This window comes from Centroberyx affinis, unplaced genomic scaffold (genome assembly GCF_046629955.1).
Source record: "Centroberyx affinis isolate AG114_WGS23_722 - 3 ecotype Tasmania unplaced genomic scaffold, CSIRO-AGI_Caff_v1 ptg000351l_1, whole genome shotgun sequence".
Taxonomy (NCBI): domain Eukaryota; kingdom Metazoa; phylum Chordata; class Actinopteri; order Beryciformes; family Berycidae; genus Centroberyx; species Centroberyx affinis.
This window is the reverse complement of record NW_027279023.1, coordinates 186,179-205,782: the sequence shown is the minus strand read 5'-3', so window position 1 is coordinate 205,782 and position 19,604 is coordinate 186,179. Positions and strand designations below refer to the sequence as shown.

Below are 19,604 nucleotides of genomic sequence, written 5' to 3'. Positions count from 1 at the left end.
AGTAAAAACACAAAATTAAAAAATTAATAATAAACATGAAATTAAAAACAAATAAAAATCAAGAAAATTAAGGAGGCAGCTCAGGTAAAATCAGGAAATGCTTTCTGATAAAAGTACGTTTTAAGAAGAGACTTGAAAGAAGACACTAACTCAGCTTTATTTCCTTGGGCAGGTCGGTCCAGAGCCTCGGGGCCCTGATGGCCCCTCTGTCCCCTTTAGTTTTCAGCCTGGACACTGGAAGGGACAGAAGACCTCTGCCCGAGGATCTCAAACTACACAAAGGTTCATAAGGGATTAAAAGGTCTAAAATATAATCTGGAGCCAGGTCATGAAGAGCCTTAAAGGTAATCAATAAGATCTTAAAGTCAATCCTAAAACAAACAGGGAGCCAATGTAAAGAGGCTAAAACAGGTGTGATGTGATCGTGCCTCTTAGTTCTGGTTAGAAGCCTGGCAGCTGAGTTCTGTACAGTCTGTAGACGTTTCAAAGTGTTTTGATTAAGACAGGAGAAAAGGCTGTTACAGTAATCAAGGCGCGAGGAGATAAATCCCTCCATAAACTTCAACTGGTTCAGAACTCAGCAGCCCGCATTATCACCAGAACCCCCTCCTTTCACCACATCACCCCCGTCCTCCAGCTGCTCCACTGGCTTCCGGTAAAATTCCGAACCACCTTTAAAATCCTCCTCCATACTTTCAAAGCCATCCACAACCTCTCCCCCCCCTATCTGTCTGATTTGATCCATATTGCCACCCCCTCTCGCTCCCTCAGGTCCTCCTCCTCCCTCCACCTTTCTGTACCTTCCGCCCGTCTCACCACCATGGGGAGCAGAGCTTTCAGCCGCTCTGCTCCCCAACTCTGGAACTCACTCCCACCTGACATCCGCTGCATTGATTCTTTGCCCCAGTTTAAATCCAGACTCAAAACTCATCTGTTTAAAACTGCATACAGTTTATAATCTTTATTTTTAATGTTGTGTTCTTTGTTTGTTGGGTTATCTATTTTATTGTGTTTTTATCAATTTGTAAAGTGACCTTGAGTGTTTTGAAAGGCGCTTCAAATAAAATGTATTATTATTATTATTATTAAAAGCATACACAACAGTTTCTGCATCTCTAAATATTTAAACTAGATCTTATATTTGCAATATTTCTGAGGTGATAAAAACATGATTGGACAAGCTTTGTGATGTGTTGCTCAAAGCATAAATTGCTATCAAACAGGACACCAAGATTTCTTGCAACAGGCTTGATATGTTGTGACAGGTAACCAGACAATGGCAGTGTTTGTGTTGTGATATGCTGGGGCTGAATAACAAGGATTTCTGTTTTATTGGAATTGAGCTGAAGAAAATTTATCGACATCTAGTTTTTTTTATATCACTCAGGCAATCCTGTAGAGAACTCAGCATACTGAGGTCAGTGGGCTTAACAGGGAGGTACAACTCTGTGTCATCTGCATAACAGTGAAAAGAAATACCATGTCTACGGATGACATCACCCAAGGGGAGCATATATAGGGAGAACAAAATTGGTCCTAGAATTGACCCTTGAGGCACACCATACTTGATATTGGAAAATGACAACAAGAAGTTGTTAACAGAGACACAAAACTTCCTATCAGACAAATAAGATGATAACCAGTCTAATGCAGTACCAGATAAACCCACCCAGTGCCTCCGTCTATCTAGAAGAATACCATGATAAGTTGTGTTGAAAGCTGCACTTAAGTCAAGCAGCACAAGAATTGAACACATGCCTGCGTCAGCATTCATTAAAAGGTCGTTAGTGACTTTTAGAGGGGCTGTCTCAGTGCTGTGATACTGACGGAAACCTGACTGAAACTTTTCAAAGATACTATTATTTTCCACAGCGGCAAGAAGCTGCTTTGAAACAATTTTTTCAAGAATCTTAGAAATAAAAGGCAGTTTAGAAATCGGGCAATAATTATCAAGGAGAGTAAGATCAAGTCCGGGTTTTTTCAGTTTTAAAATAATCTGGGACACAACCGGTAGACAGAGAGCTGTTCAAAATAGAGAGCAAGTGGGGCCCAATACATTCCATTACTTCAAATAAAAACTTTTTTTGTCAGGAGGGCTGGAGGATACTCTCATATGAGACATGATTTCTAGAAGTTCAGGCTGAGTAATAGGGGAAAAATAGCTCAAAGTATCCCAGAGCGGGTGGTCAACATCTAAAAAGGCAGGATTGGGGGTAATACTAAGTCTTACAGATTCCACCTTTCCAGCAAAGTGCAATAAAAACTTTTCACAATTAGCATCACAATCTGCAGAGGCACAAGGAGAGGCTGGGTTTACTAACTGATCAACGGTCTTAAATAGAAATCTGGGGTTGTGCTTTTGGGCAGAAATAAGTTCAGAAAAATAGCATGTTCTTGCATCTTTCACCATCCTATTATAAAGAAGTAGTAACTCCTTCATAGCCACAAAGTGGACCAGGAGACCTGATTTCTTCCAGCTACGTTCTGCTTTTCTGCATTTCCTTTTACATCTACGAATACTGTCATTATTTAACCAGGGCTGTTTTCTAGTCTTTGAGTTAGATCTAGTCTTCAAAGGAGCTATGACATCTAAGGTTGAGGAACACAGAGAATTAAAAGAATTAACCAAATCATTGGTGTAGGAGAAGTCAGGAAACACATTGCCATGAGAATTAAACAGTGTGCAGAATTTAGAGGCACTATGCTCATTAAAGACGCGAGTGTACTTAGAGCGGGATAAAACTGTACTAGCAGCCTGTAATTCACAGTTAAAAACAATGCATTGGTGATCAGATACAAACATGTCCATGATCTCCACAGATGGTAGTCTCAGACCCAGACTAAAAACAAGGTCTAGAGTGTGGCCACGTTTATGAGTTTGGCCAGACACATGTTGTTGAAAGTTCAAAGATCTAGTGATATTTAAAAAATCAGTAGCAAGGACATTAGAAGACTCGTCAACGTGAATATTAAAATTACCACAAAGAACAACTCTATCATAATTTTATCATCAAATAAATGTATCATCACAGAGGCAATGGGAGCCCTGCTTTACATCAGATGGACCTTTAACTAGAACACTCACTGAGAGACGGAGGACACAATGAGGACGCTCTCCAATGACTTCAGCTTTTTATCACATATTTTTTCAGCACCAGCCTTTTCTTTGCGTTTTTTTGCTCTCCATGTTGCTTTGGCCCAATCCCAAACCAGCCCCGACCCACCACCACTCCACAACCAAGTGACTCCAAATCAAGTTACACTGGCAGCTGTGGAGGGCCTTCTGATGAAGGGGGAGGGTAGAAATCAGGTAGAAATACAAACTGTAGGACGCCTTCGCTAATCTACCGGAAGAATTGGAAGTAGTCGTCACCACGGCAACCGATAGATGTTTTGCTGTGTCAAATTTTACAAGAGGCAAGGATTACAGGTTGAAACTGTCCTGTAAACTCATAACATCCAAAACCATGAGAATGACATGTTTAGTAAATTGGACTTTTTTTATGTATGCATGCAAATGCTTTTCTGTATGCTGACGGTCTGACTGCAGCTCACAATCTGACTTCCGGCCGCTAACTTCTTCGGGTGTTATGAGGCTCTGGAACAAAATAGTTGCATTAGCGCCCTCTGTGGCAACTGTTGATATAACTCTGTCTGACTCACAAATAATAAGAACTCTGTCATTCAGATCTTAACAATGTGTGTGTGGCCGAACGGGCCATGCAGGCCGGCAGCCGTCCTGGAACAAGCGGCTGTTCTGGACTTCTCCAGAACTTCCAGATGGCCAATCATGGACCAGACACGATCAGTTTATGGTCGTGATTCCACCTGACTTTGCTTACACTGCTTTTCCTTTTTGCTTTTGGTTTGTCAGTACAGAAAAGGAGTGAGTATAGAGCGGTCCTGTTTTGAGTCCTAAAACCAGGAAGTGAGTCAGCATGTTTGAGCCATGGTTCCCTCGGCTATAGGATTTCAATGGGGTTTTGGTTAAAAGCCTGAAAATAAGGTCTGTGGTTAAGACAAGCTTAAGAAAGTTTTCATGTTGTGTTTGGTGAGAAAAATAAACCATTAAACATCCCTTATGTGCCGTAAAAAAGTAAGTAGCTAACAAATGGCTAACTGTCAAAAACTGAACTACAGTGTTTTGTCGCGCAGTAACACATCATCACATCTGAAAGTTTGGGTTGGTTGTGATGCAGCGATCTCCAAATTGACCTCTTGGCAGCACAGACTTTCCACATGTACTAGCTGAAGAAATGCATATGGATACGGGTACTGTGTGTTTGTAATGAAGGGGTAGATAAGGTCAGACAATAGAACCGATTACTTGTGTGACCTGGCTGATAAAGTGATCTTGTGAAGAGATGGCCATTCCTGTGGGAAGATTGCATAATTGTTCTTGGAGTTGAATATTTCCTGTGATTTTACCAGGGAGCAACGATGGCAACGGATAAAGAGAAGCTCTTGGAAACGCTGGAGCATTTGGGAGAGGAACAGTTCAAGAGCTTCAAGTGGTACCTGGAGCAGCTGGAAGGTTTCCCAGCAATCCCAAAGAGCCGACTGGAGAAGGCAGACAGGCTGGACACAGTGGATCAGATGGTGCAGACCTACAGCGGAAACACTCTGGAGGTGACCAAGAAGGTTTTAATGAAGATCAACAGGAATGATCTAGTGCAGAGTTTGTCAAACAGCAGCTCAGGACCCAAAGGTAAGTCATGGGAGGATTTTTAAAAAACAGGGACATTTGAAAAAAGGATACAACTTGTTTAATCTTGCGTCACATAATGATTTATTATATAACACTTTATACCAACAATTTATACAAAGTGCAGGCTGTATCATTTTTATATCTACTTTTGTTGGCCGACATCCAGACAATAGATGTGAAGAGAGAAAGGCGGCCTTGTGAGTGTATGTGTTTATTGTATTGTATTTGTATTTATGTCATTTCTTTAGATTAGATTTTAATATACTATACTATTAATTCCCCAGTAAGGCTGTGCCGATTATGACATTTTAGCTGACGATTATCAGTCACACAATAATCACGATCAATGATTTAATTGCCTTTTTTTTTTTTAACAATATAACAGTGCAAGGGCTCAGATGAACGGGTGCATTTCTGGTCCGTCTGTTCACGTCAGAAGGGTTCGCAGCTATTTACTTCAATGCAGCTGCTCAGCTGCCAATGTGGAACAGAGCTGGATTTGAGCCATACAACTGACAAGATTTTGCTTATTATAGTAATTTATCATCATGTCAGTAATCAAAATATAAGATACATAAACCAATGTGACTTAAATAAATGTTGGAGACGAGGTTATGGATAGCCACGGAGAAGCCTTCATCTATAAACAGATGGTCGGACATGGTGATATGACAAAACAAAATGAACTAAACAAAATGAATGAAGTAACCGCACAGAGCGTGGCACAAAGACAGAAGTGTGTTGGAACCACGCTATGACAAACTTTAATCACGCCGTGCCCATAATGTTCGGGCTTACCCCACAGCACACTCAATACATTTCTGCACAACAAAAATGCCTCCATCCTTTCGTGCTTCCTTCTCAAACAGAGTAGCCTTCTGGAATATTCCACAACATCGCAGTAAATGAACAGTGACCATGTAGGCTGCAGATAAACTGATACAAACATCACTGAAGGAAGCCTAACATGAATATCAGCAACAGATGAGTAAATATGAGACTCAGAAACAACTACACACACAGTGTTTTTCTGCGCACTGTGTATGATATAATAGAGTGGACATAGCCTTTGTTTTATTATTTAAGGTTTAATAAAAAAAATTGTTTGTATATGTTTTAATTGAACAAAATAATGTTTCGCACAATAGCAGACCCGCTTGAGTATTTTAACCTAAATAGGCCTACCAAATCTTCACAGTGGGGAACGACCGCAAGAAAGAAGCGGCCGTTATGTGATCCGGTCCAGACTGTCCCGGTATAGCCTACATTAAGCCCGTGTTATATTGAGAATAGGCCTTGTGTAAAGGGTATTATAACTAATCATGGAATCAAGGGCAAAAAATATCTTTCTGTGTCAGGAGCGCTGCTCCTTCGGGACCGGTTGCAACCGGGACCAGCAACCACTAGCCTAGTCTATTTGACCAACTAAGATAAAATAACATGGAAAACTAAGCAAAACTACATAATTCTGTTCACTTACCCAGAGGTAAAATGTAGACAGGCGCAACACAAGCCTAACCCTAACCCTAACGCAGACCACGGCGGAACAAGAACGGACCTGGTACAGCAGCTTAAAATGCTGCTTGGATACCGAAATCTTATGCTGTGTAGTCGAGGCATTAGCCTAATTATTATTGCTCCAGTGACAAACACACCTTTAAGGAATGACAGACTGCAGTTATAGGCTACGGTCACAGGAAGCATAGGCTATTTGGTGTCGGCACATTTCAAAGAGTGTGTCCTGGGTTAATATTAGTTTCATCTCTCACTGCAGAGCGGAGTTTTAATTTAAAAGCTTGTTAGAGCAGTGAAACTATTTGGGAGACAGGTACACACTTGGGTTTATTTATGTGGGTTTATTTATTTAAGAGAAAACAAAAAACAAACAGAAACTTAGGCACTTTATGGAATCAGACGATTATAGAAAATAATCATCTATATTTCATATAATCGCGATGACGCGATTATACGATCATCGGCACAGCCCTATTCCCCAGTGGGTGAATTCTCACTTCGGCCTCTAGTTGGGGTGCAGGGTCAGCCAGGTAGTTCGGTGCCCCTGCAGCAGGTCGGGGTTAAGTATCTTGCTCAAAGACCGATCACAGTTGTGCACGATATAACAATAATGCCTGACAATATCTTCTACAAGACAAGTGTGATGCAGCCTTGTACATGTTGCATCACCACTTTATCCATAATCCCAGTAAAGAAGGTCCTCAGGGGTTTTATACAATCATTACCAATGCATGTGTATTGCCTGAAAAGTTTTCCCCAAAGTAGTTTACATACATGAACATAACAAACAGCAGCAGGTGAGAAGGAGTGCAGCTAGCTGCTTGGTTAACACAGAAGTTGTCAGTGCAACCATTAAAGCACAGCTAGCAGAGCTTTATGGGAATCAGCACAGTGTGAATGTGTCTCTAAGGAATCCGATTGGTTGCATGAAACTCGTGGTTGAGTAATAATAACCGATTCTACAACAGCTACCTTACACCTTACACCCAGTCAGGACCTGCTTGTCCACCCACCAGTAATGAGCCGAATAGATTCCATGGAGTTGGGAATGTGTACATTATCAGGAAATGTTTGCATTACTCATTACTCACCTCTCATTGATTTCATCTGTTGTTTATTCTTTCAGAAGCTCCTGCTGCAGAGTGCCAACATGAACTCAAATCCAGTCTGAAGGAGAAGGTTCAGGATTTGTTTGAGGGGATTGCTAAAGCAGGAAACCCAACAGATCTGAAGCAGATCTACACAGAGCTTTACATCACAGAGGGAGGGAGTGGAGAGGTCAATGATGAACATGAGGTCAGACTGATTGAAAAAGCATCCAGAAACCAGAGACCAGAAAAAACAATCAGATGTGAAGACATCTTTAAACCCTTACCTGGAAGAGTTAAACCAATCAGAAAACTGTTGACAACGGGAGTGGCTGGCATTGGGAAAACAGTCTTAACACAGAAGTTCACTCTGGACTGGGCTGAAGACAAAGCCAACCAGGATATACAGTTCACATTTCCATTCACTTTCCGAGAGCTGAATCTGCTGAAAGGGAAAAAGTACAGCTTGGTGGAACTTCTTCATCACTTCTTTACTGAGACCAAAGAAGCAGGAATCTGCAGGTTTGACAAGTTCCAGGTTGTGTTCATCTTTGACGGTCTGGATGAGTGTCGACTTCCTCTGGACTTCAAGAAGAACGAGATCCTGACTGATATTACAGAGTCGACCTCAGTGGATGTGCTGCTGACAAACCTCATCAAGGGGAAACTGCTTCCCTCTGCTCGCCTCTGGATAACCACACGACCTGCAGCGGCCAATCAGATCCCTCCTGAGTGTGTTGACATGGTGACAGAGGTGAGAGGCTTCACTGACCCACAGAAGGAGGAGTACTTCAGGAAGAGCTTCAGAGATGAGGAACAGGCCAGAGGAATCATCTCCCACATCAAGACTTCACGAAGCCTCCACATCATGTGCCACATCCCAGTCTTCTGCTGGATCACTGCTACAGTTCTGGACCATGTGTTAAAAAACAGTGAGAGAGGAGACCTGCCCAAGACCCTGACTGAGATGTACATCCACTTCCTGGTGGTTCAGTCCAAACTGCAGAACGTCAAGTATCATGAGAGAGCTGAGACAGATCCACACTGGAATACAGAGAGCAGGAAGATGATTCTCTCTCTGGGAAAACTGGCTTTTGAGCAGCTGGAGAAAGGCAACCTGATCTTCTATGAAGCCGACCTGACAGAGTGTGGCATTGATATCAGAGCAGCCTCAGTGTACTCAGGAGTGTTCACACAGATCTTTAAAGAGGAGTGTGGGCTGTACCAGGTCCAGGATAAGATGTTCTGCTTTGTCCATCTGAGCATTCAGGAGTTTCTGGCTGCTGTCTACATGTTCCACTGTTACACAAACAAGGAAGAGAAGGTACTGAAGACATTCCTGGGAGAAGATAGAAGACATAGAAAAAAAGGTAGATCTGAAGAGAGTGAGCAATCCCTGGATGGCTTCCTGAAGACAGCCATGTTCAAATCCCTGAAGAGTGAAAATGGCCACCTGGACCTCTTTGTCCGCTTCCTTCATGGCCTCTCACTGGAGTCCAGCCAGAGACTCTTAGGAGGCCTGCTGGGTCAGACAGAGAGCAGACCAGAAAGCATCCAGAGAGCCATCAGCAGCCTGAAGGAGATGAACACCCCCAGTACCTCTCCAGACAGAAGCATCAACATCTTCCACTGTTTGATGGAGATGAACGACCAGTCAGTACATCAGGAGATCCAAGAGTTCCTGAAGTCAGACACCATATCAGAGAAGAAACTCTCTGTGATCCACTGCTCAGCTCTGGCCTACATGCTGCAGATGTCAGAGGAGGTTCTGGATGTGTTGGACCTGGAGGCCTACAACACATCAGTGGAGGGACGATGGAGACTGATCCCAGCTGTGAGGAACTGCAGGAAGGCTCGGTTAGTCCTGATGTGAATACCAACAGTATAGAACAGTGTAGAGCGACCTTCATACCTGACACCATCAGAATTACAATAAAGATCTATAGTTCCTCAAACATACACACTATTAACTGTTGTTCTACATAGCAGTGGTACACAGTGTTGGGCATAACACGTTACAAAGTGATGTGTCACTGTAATCACATTACTTTTTCCTGTAACAGAGTAAAGTCATTACTGTTCCAGGTTCAGTTTCACATTCCAGTTACTGATCTAACAGATCGGTTGTTTCTTGAGTTTCATTCTTTAGTCTAGTTCAACTCTTTATTGGTGTAATATCTATGAAAGATTCCCCTCGTCTTCTCCTGCCTTCAGCTCATGTCAGAAATATCAGAATTACAGAGAGCGACATGAACGAGGCGACAAAGTGGGAAATATGACTCGGAAAGTTGGAATTTAATGCTGTAGGCTAAAATGCTTAAAAGTAACTAAACCCCAACCAAATCTGTGGTGAATCCTAATGGTGTCAGGCTGTTTTACTGAGTTGTTTTACCAGAAGTTGAACTGAACTGCCTGTGGAGCTCAGGCTGAAATCTCTATCATTTTTCATTCTTTTTTTAAACACTTTTTTTTTACAGAAATGCTTTCATATAATTGCATTTATGTATTCTTTTCTGTTTTTTTTCTGACTATATTATACATTAAACACTTTTGGGAAATTTCAAATTCTATAATACAAATTATTGTTGTTATTATTATTATTATTATTATTATTATTATTATTAGTAGTAGTAGTAGTAGTTGTGTGCTGTATAAGTTTTGATTGGTATGCTAGTCTCAGCTCTGCTTCGATAATCTCTCATTTTACATTAAATCTATAAACAGACTTTCTGGCTGTGAACTCTCAGAGACCTCAGCTCTGAAGTCCTGGTCTCAGTTCTGAAGTCCAACTCCTCTTTTATTCTTTATTCAGATTGAGGGGCTGCTGGTTGTTAGAGACTCACTGTGAAGTCCTGGTCTCAGCTCTGAAGTCCAACCCCTCCCATCTGACAGAGCTGGACCTGAGTAACAACAGCCTGCAGGATTCAGAACTGAAGCTGCTGTCTGCTGGACTGGAGAGTCCCCACTGCAGACTGGAGACTCTCAGGTCAGACATCATATTTAATAATGTGCTTATATGAATATTATATGAATATTGTAATTTGAGGACGTCTGTATAGAGTCGATCCATCTGAAATCAGACAGGATCTGGTTTTAGAGACTTACATCTCAAATTCCTCATGTTTTCACACAATCCTTTTGTATTCAAATGAATAACGATGAACTTTGTTGATAATATTCATTCTCTATACAGAACGTATAGAGACATAATCACCCAGGTATAGATCCAACTATGGATACACAATGTATTAAAGATATTTTCTTTTGTGTATCTTCAGGGATAAAAAGTCACATGTGTCCATATTAGTACACTCTGGTATCTTTCACAGTTTAAGCATGATGGTATGGAGTTAATGTGTGCAACATTTTATCTTCCTGATGAAATTCCTTCATGGTAAAAACTAATTGTTCTATCGTAACTCCAATTTTTATGCATATTTTGATGTAAAATGCACTTGGGACACCAGAGGCGTTGCACTTTGTAGGTGTTTCCACAGACTTAAAGGGATGTGAACCCTGGTAGAACCTTGGGTTGTGTCGCTTCCTGGACTTGATAAAACCCCCACATCTGTGATTCACTCTCATTTGTGAATATTTGCGGTAGAGACGGTTGGAGGGTTCGGGTCAGGGCCGGTTTTAGCCTGCTATATTAGGGTGGGCTGGTAGAAATAATAGGTGGGCAACTTGGGCGGTAGGTAGCCCAGAGGTTAGAGAAGCAGACTAGTAGTCCGAAGGTTGCCGGTTCGAATCCCTGGCCAGATGGCACAAAAATCGGGTATAATGACAGCTGGCAACCGGAGGGTTGTCAGAGTCAAGATCAGATGCAAGCTCCTGCCATTGTGCCCTCAGGCCTCTCCAGCTTATGGCTGTGTGTTTGTGTATGGGCTGTTTGGATGGGTTAAATGCAGAAGATGCATTTCCCCATGGGGATTAATAAAGTAGTATTTCATTCTATTCTAATTTATAAGGAACAGTTTGAAGCAGGGAGATTGGGAGTTAGTGAAGCAGCATTTCTGAGTTTGCTGCTACCCTATGATTTGAGTCAGTGGAGGGCAGATTGATTTACCCGAAAATAAAAAAAAATCCTTCATCCAGATTTTAACATAATCAACTCCATAACATTTCTTTTCATTGGATGAGTTTAGTTCTCAAATAAAATTAAAACCTAATCCAGTGAGACTTCTCACCATATGTTATTCTATTAACTAATATTGTTATTCCCATTATTTTATGTTAACATGAACATTGTCTTTCATAATCGTAGTTGGTACGGTTTCAGTTGGGGTTCTTTTAGGGTTAAGTTAGAGTTAAGTTCCCCATCCAACTCATTCTGCTTTTTATCACAATTATCTCCTCCAGATAAACTGTCATCTGAAAATATTGTCCCAATACAGTAGATTATTTTAAACTACTTGGCATTCAGGGCCCAAACTGCAGATATATTCATCTGGTCGGTTACAGAATGTGTTCAAGGAAAATGGACCAATCCTGAGACAGAGGTGTGACAGCCTGTCTGGTTTCAGATGGAAAGACTCTATAAGGCCGACATGATGCTGATCCACACTGACAACATGCTGAAATCCATTGGATTATGAAACACTGGATTGTTGAAAGCATTCAGGAATATTTTATTTTATAGCTACATGCTTTGTTCTTTATTCAGATTGAGTGGCTGCAGCTTGATGGAGAGCTGCTGTGCTTGTCTGGCCTCAGCTCTGAAGTCCAACCCCTCCCACCTGAGAGAGCTGGACCTGTGTAAAACCAACCTGCAGGATTCAGGACTGAAGCTGCTCTCTGCTGGACTGGAGAGTCCACACTGCAGACTGGAGACTCTCAGGTAAAATCGCTTTACAGTTTTTCTCAGTTGATTCGACACATTTCTCCAAACTAAGGTCTGTTCTCTCAAAACAGGATTTCTGAATCTGCAAAGGTCGCCCTGCAGGTTTTACATGAGGATTTGAGTTTTATTGATCCAGCTTCATATACACAGCAGTGAAGCTCAGTGACTGAGAGAAGATCATCCATGCTCTGATATCTTGTCATTAGATTACTGCACCTCTCTCTGTTCCTCTCAGCCATAATTCACTGTCACATCTCCAGCTGCTTCAGAATAGAGCAGCTAGATTTTAACCAGTGGGAAGGTGACATCATCATCTGCCCAGTTTTAACATCTGTCCTCTGGTTACCAGTTAGATAGAGAATTCATATTAAAATGTCACTGAACACATTTAAAGCAGGCTAGTTTGGTCCTGAATTACACTGTGGAGCTCTTAGTTCCCTGTGAGCTGAGAGCCAGCTGAGATCTTCAGGTCCTCCTGACTTTCCCTCAGTCCAGACTCAACAGTGAAGGTGGTTTCACTTTAGTCCTCAGGGCTTCCAGACTGTGGAAAGCCTTCCTGAGGGACTGAGGCTGCAGGTTCACTATCATCTTTAAAACTCTTTGTAAAACACACTTTTATTGCCTTGCTTTTGTGTCATTTTGTGTAATCTTTTTTGTCTCTCCTCACTTCTTCATCTTGTTTCTCATGTTTCTATTTGATATTATTATTTAAATCCACTTGTTTTTAAAGTGTTTCCTAATTTATATCCACTTTATTTTCTTTTTTATGGCTTGTTGTGCAGTGTAACAAAGCATGTGCCATTTGGTGGATTTATTTATCCAATCACCTTACAGCACCATGTGTGAATACATTGTTAGCATGGGCGGCCCAGTGGGAATCAAACCAGTTTCCCTGTCAGTGTTAGTGCTCCAGTCAGCTCAGTATACAGCACCATGCAAACACACTGGGACCTGCTTTAGACCAGGGCCTCATCAATACAGTCTGTCAGTAGAAATAATACAATAATGATATTAAATATAAGGCTCAGTTAGCCTCATCAATACAGTCTGTCAGCAGAAATAATACAATAATGACATTATAAATATAAGGGTCAGTTAGCGTCATCAATACATCATCAATACATTGTATTATTTCTACTGACAGACTGTCAGTAGAAATAATACAATAATGACATTCAATATAACAGAATAACATTTCCACGTCTTCTTGTCCTTCAGGCTGAGTGTGTGTCAGCTGTCAGAGAGAAGCTGCGAAGCTCTGGCCTCAGGTCTCAGCTCCCAGTCCTCTAGTCTGAGAGAGCTGGACCTGAGTAACAACGACCTGCAGGATTCAGGACTGAAGCTGCTCTCTGCTGGACTAGAGAGTCCACATTGCAGACTGGAGACTCTCAGGTCAGGATCACTGTTACTGTTCAACAGACCATTTAAATTCTGCTTTACATGCACATTAATGTCAGAGAAAATACCTGAACTGTCATTTTCCTGCTGATGTGGTTTTTGAAAGCAGCTGAGAAACCAACATTCAGCTCTACTTTCTCTCCTCTGAGAGAATATTTCATTATTTCTCTCCTCACTGCCTCTGTTGGTGAAACCTGAAGTAAAGGACTTGTCAGATTCTGTCAAACTGAGTCCAGAACTGAAATGAAAACACAAACCTGATCCTGGGGTCAGCTGTTAATATTGGAGACAGGTTTTGTATTATAATAACTGATTTCAGAGCAGTTTATTAATGAGAAAATCCAACATGTAACTGTTTTTAAACAAAGACTTTCCACTGAGAGCTTCGATCAGTTTTTCAGAAAACCTGTTCAAAAGCTCAAAATAAACAATAAATAACAAACTATTTGTGATGGGTGATGGAGCTGATTATTACAATAATTATGTTATTACAATAAAAATGTTCATATCAGGCAATATTTATCACAATATGTAAAATCACTATTTCTGTTGAGTTTAAAGGGTTAATTTTGCTCCTGAATAAAAGTTGAATAGATCAATCAACTTTCATTTAAAACACAGTGAAGTAAATAAGGAAGTGTGTGAGCAACCTAAAAAATATCAAATGGACGATTATAAGTGAAACATCATAAGTGTTCAGTGGCAGCTGTTTAAAGACGTTTCACTGCAGAGTGTTTCTGTGTTTTAATCACTTTTGGCTCCAGCTGCCGGAGAGTCTGTTTGCTGTGTGTGTGTGTTGGACAGCAGCGCTCCTGTTTAAAGCAATACTCCACTTAGTTTTAACATGGGGGTTATTCAGCACCTGACCGCCATGAAGACCAGAATATAAACTACTGACCAGGACCAGATGCAGCTGGACCAGTTTGTAGAGTTTGAATGAGGAGAAAACCTCCTGAAAACTGACATTGAACTTGTTGGTGAACAGATTCAACAACAGATCCTGCTGGAAGACAATAAAGCAGCAACTGGTCCGCAGTTACATTGCATTTCTGTTCTTGGTTCACACTAAAATGAGTATTTAAAAAGTAGACCCGGTCTCCCAAACAGGAGCTATCTCTCCTACATGGTATCCCTCCACTGTGTTCTCTTCTGTCAGTAAAGATGCTGTTTGGTTCTAAATAGCAGTACATGTAATCGTAGTACGGCCGCTGCGCTCAGACTGTTCGGTGCGGTATCCAGTTATTAGATCATATAAGTTGAAAAGAATGTGCAGATCATGTACTTCCTGTAATAATATGGTGAAAACCAACAGGTTTATCAATCAACATACCGGTAAGGAATACACGATAAAATCACTCATCACATGCAACACTACCAATGTTATATATCTTTTCTTTTGTAAATGCAATAAATACTATGTGGGTCAAAGCTCACGGAAGCTTAACGTCAGACTTCAGGAACATAGCAGTAGCATCAGGAGAAGAGACATCACATCCCCAGCTGCCAGACACTTTTTAAATAAAGGACACAGATTGGAGGACTTCAGATGTACAGGCATTGAGAAAGTAAGGTTGAATGGCAGAGGGGGGAACAAGGAAAATGCCTTATTGAAAAGGGAATGTTTCTGGATACATACCTTAAATGCATTGCATCCTAATGGGTTAAAGGAGGAATGCAATCTGACGGTGTTTTTATGAATGAACGACTCTTGAGGTCGGGCTCCAGTGTGAATATAGTAGCCGAATGTTTAAGAGAGAGAGACTGTTGGTATGTCTGATTTATGAACGGCTGACCACCTGATGTCTTCAGACATCCCATCGTTTTTTGACATATACAGTATATATATTGTTTTCTGATATTTTGTATAATCTTAAAGGGCGACATGGACGACATGTTTTTTGTACACGTTTAACAATGTAAATAACACCAATGCCCCCTGGTGGCGACATCAGGAACCACATGTTGGAGTTTAGTTTAACACCAGGGACTTACAGAGCAAGACCTTCACATAATGATTCTTATTATGGGGATTAGATCCTTCATGTCAAAATGGTAGAGGTATTTTGAAAGTGGTGTCTGCATGTATGAAATACTTTGAAGCCTCTTATTTTGTTGATTCAATGTTGTAACAAGATCATGTTGAGATGATGACATCACCTGTGTCTTTCCACACACCTGTGACAATTAAGTTTCCCTACATATAGAGGAAAAAGATGAGTTACTATCAGACACTGATGAAAGCCGGAGGGTCGAAAACGTCCTGTTATGAAATAAAATAAGTGCTTAACAAAGTAACTTTCCATCGTGTGCGACCCCATCCTTTCAACTAAATAATCGGACCAAACGTCAATTAAAAATCACAGCAGCAGGATCTGCTGTTGAATCTGTTCACCAACGTGTTCAATGGAAGTTTCCATTCAAATGAATGGGAACTAAAAATCTGAACTACAAACTGGTCCAGCTGCATCTGGTCTTGGTCAATAGATTATATTCTGCTTCTCAAATAAATAACTTCACGTTGAAACTAAGTGGAATATTAATTTAACTAAAGCTACGTAAAACTCTACAGTGAAGGAAGTGATGAAATGTTGAATCCATCAATCTTCATGACTTAAACTAGGAAAACAAGGTCCAGGTTGAAAAGAACCAGAATTATGTTTTAAGAGAGAAACTCTGCTGTGATCAATATTATTGAAAATTATCAAGATGCTTTTATTTTGAAATCCAGGAAAATTTAATCAAGATAATTATCAATATTGTTTTATCACCCAGAACTACAAACTATACACTGAAGAAAATGCAACAATATGTTGCTGTGTGTGTGTTTCTCTGTATGTGTGTGTCTGTGTGTGTGTGTGTGTGTGTGTCTGTGTGTGTGTGTGTGTGTGTGTGTGTGTGTGTGTGTGTGTGTGTGTGTGTGCAGGCTGTCAGGCTGTCTGCTCACAGAGGAAGGCTGTGCTTCTCTGGCCTCAGCTCTGAGCTCCAACCCCTCCCATCTGAGAGAGCTGGACCTGAGCTACAATCATCCAGGAGCCTCAGGAGTGAAGCTGCTCTCTGCTGGACCGGAGGATCCACACCGGAGACCGGACTCTCTCAGGTACGGAGAGGCGACGTCCGCTAGAAGGCTGAGAGTCACACACATTTTCTCTGTCAGACCGGCTGCGTCCGCACCGCGGCTAAATACAGCCGTCGCTCCTCATCGGAGCTTCGTCCCGTTCGGTTCACACACGGTTCGGTTATTAAGGAGAGCGAAGCTTTCTACGACCGAACTCGCTACCCGAAACGTTCGGGTGTCGATACCGAATCCGAGAGCGGATCCGGTCGGTCCGAGTAGCGTGAACCAGAACCGAAGAGTTGAGACGTTCAGTCTGTTTCCTCAACACTGCAGCTGCTCCACCAGTTCTGTGTCTTGAGGCCAAATGTTGCGTCTCTTTAAAGTATCAAGTTCATGAGGTGGAAGAAGAGAAAACCACGCCGCTGTCGGTGGAGGTTTATTAAAATCTGATGGATAAACTGACGCCTCTGGTTACTGGTGTTACTGGTGTCCACTAGACTGAAAACACAGGCGATGGGAGCCGCCATATTGGTCTGCGGTAAACGTTACTATGGTTACAGACATTATTTACAGGAGTGGAGCGACTCCTGTTACCGTACAGACTTGGTCTGGTGGTTTTACTCCGCTCTGCTCCAGTCTGTACCAACATATGAACATTCACTCTGATTCATAAATTCAGTGTGAACGGAGCTGCTCAGAAGCTGAGGAATATTGTTTAATGTTGAATGGAGGATATGAGTGACGACGTCTGGAAAAGCACTCATATGGAAGGTTATGAAGGTTATTTGTTCATTATCAAAGAGATTATGCTGTCTGACTTTATTTACCCCCCCACCCCCCACCCCCCCCCCAGTGTGGACCATGATGCAGTGCGGTGGTTGAAACCAGGTCTGAGGAAGTGTAAGTGTGTATTTAGTTTGATTGATGAAAACAAAGCAGCACATTCAGTTTCTATTTAAATAGAAAGCTCATGTGTGACATCTATTCATTCAAATCCTACTAAGAAAATGGCTGACAAAATGTGTTATCATGAAACTGAATCTGTTAATAAATCAACCAATAATAAACACAACAGGTGTATTACATGAGAAGCTGCTGCCGTATTGAGTCTTGTTCTCTCATCAGATGCCTGTGAACTCACACTGGACCCAAACACAGCACACAGAAGGCTCTTCCTGTCTGAAGACAACAGAAAGGTGACAGAGGTGGAAGAGGAGCAGCCATATCCTGATCACCCAGAGAGATTTGACTACAGGGAACAGCTGCTGTGTAGAAATGGTCTGACTGGTCGCTGTTACTGGGTGGTCGAGAGGAAAGGAGAGGTTTATATAGGAGTGACTTACAGAGGAATCAGAAGGAGAGGAAGGGGTGCTGACTGCAGGCTTGGAGGGAATGAAAAGTCCTGGAGTCTGAGCTGCTATGATAACAGATACTTTGCCTGGCACAATAACAGAGAAACATTCATACCTCCCCTCTCCTCCTCTGACTCTAACAGAGTAGCAGTGTATCTGGACTGGCCTGCTGGCTCTCTGTCCTTCTACAAAGTTTCCTCTGACACACTGATCCACATCCACACCTTCCACTCCACATTCACTGAACCACTCTATCCTGGGTTCTGGTCCTTGTCTGGGTCTGGTTCCTCAGTGTCTCTTGTCAGATAGAGGAGGGAGAGAGAAACACTCACACTGCTGACCAAAGACAGCTGCTGAGATGATGGTTCACTCTGTACAGGATCTCACACACACACACACACACACACACACACACACACACACACACACACACACACACACACACACACACACACACACACACTTTACTAAATAGAGTGTATTGTGTGTGTGATGGGTAACTGAACTGGGTTTTAACAACAAGAACATGGACATTTTATTGTGAAAATTAAATGAATGAGAAATGAAACCAGACAGAATCAAGTTATGGTTGTTCATCTTAGAGTCTGTTGTTGATGATTGACAGGTTGAAATATCTTTCTGTAGCAACATTTGGTATTTTATTGTCATCTCATCATTCCAAGCTATAAACTTCTATCTAGTTTTCTGTAATTGGTTGTCAGAATGAAAGTTTCTCCTAAATGAACATTGTTTGGTATTCATCTTTTCCAACAAGCAGTTTCAACTGTGAGAGAGTGAAAGTCTCCTAACGGCCACTAGGGGGCAGATAGACTCTGACTCTGAGGGACAGGGAGGGACCAACACACACACACACACACACACACACACACACACACACACACACACACACACACACACACACACACACACACACAAACACAGTTATCATCAGCAGTTTCAACTCTGATATAAATAATGTGATGGATGAAGCTTCTCAGCTGCTTCTAGCTCAGTGAATCAGCAGCTGCTTGTCATGTGACAGGTTGCTGACCTCTGACCTCTGACCCCTCTGGTGACATGTGGACATGTACACAGACTGGACAAAATATTAGGAACACTTCACTCATTTCATGAGGCAAACGGACAAAGTGAATCCAGCTGAAAGAAAACTATCATATTAAATCTATTTCAGCCTGAAGGAGGAGATGTAGAATTACAACAGATAGAAATGTAAAGTTCACTGAGAATCTGAGACCAGATGTTCCTGACAGTCCAACTCTGATGTGATGGATATGATGCCGTTTGAATGAATCAGTGTGATGATGATGATGATGATGATGATGATGATGATGATCCTGGTTTCAAGGCTTGGGCCACTTCAGTGAGTTCTCAAAGCCAACCCAGTAAAGAGTGAGAATCTGAAGCAGAGCCACATCTGACGGTTTAATAAATTATATTATTGCCACACCAACATGAATACTGAAGACTATTCATAATACATCTAGAGACCAGAGAGCTAATACTGATCAATGACATCATATCCCTTATGCAGCTCTGGAGCAATCTGATTGGATGTTGGAGGCAGGCAGGACTGGTGTTAAATATAATAAATCCTTAATCCTGATCCTTAATCCTGACCCTTAATCCT

At 41.6% G+C, this 19,604-nt stretch overlaps 1 protein-coding gene across 1 annotated transcript; it reads left to right on the top strand.

Moving 5' to 3' along the window:
• The first annotated feature begins 4,620 nt into the window (after nt 1-4,620).
• LOC139641173 (NLR family CARD domain-containing protein 3-like) lies at nt 4,621-19,152 on the top strand. Its single transcript, XM_071515444.1, has 8 exons — nt 4,621-4,708; nt 7,350-9,168; nt 10,124-10,297; nt 11,975-12,148; nt 13,370-13,543; nt 16,473-16,646; nt 17,458-17,504; nt 17,730-19,152. Exons 1-8 carry the CDS (start codon nt 4,648-4,650, stop codon nt 18,263-18,265), a joined length of 3,159 nt encoding a protein of 1,052 aa, XP_071371545.1. The 5' UTR covers nt 4,621-4,647; the 3' UTR covers nt 18,266-19,152.
• Nucleotides 19,153-19,604: the final 452 nt, after the last annotated feature.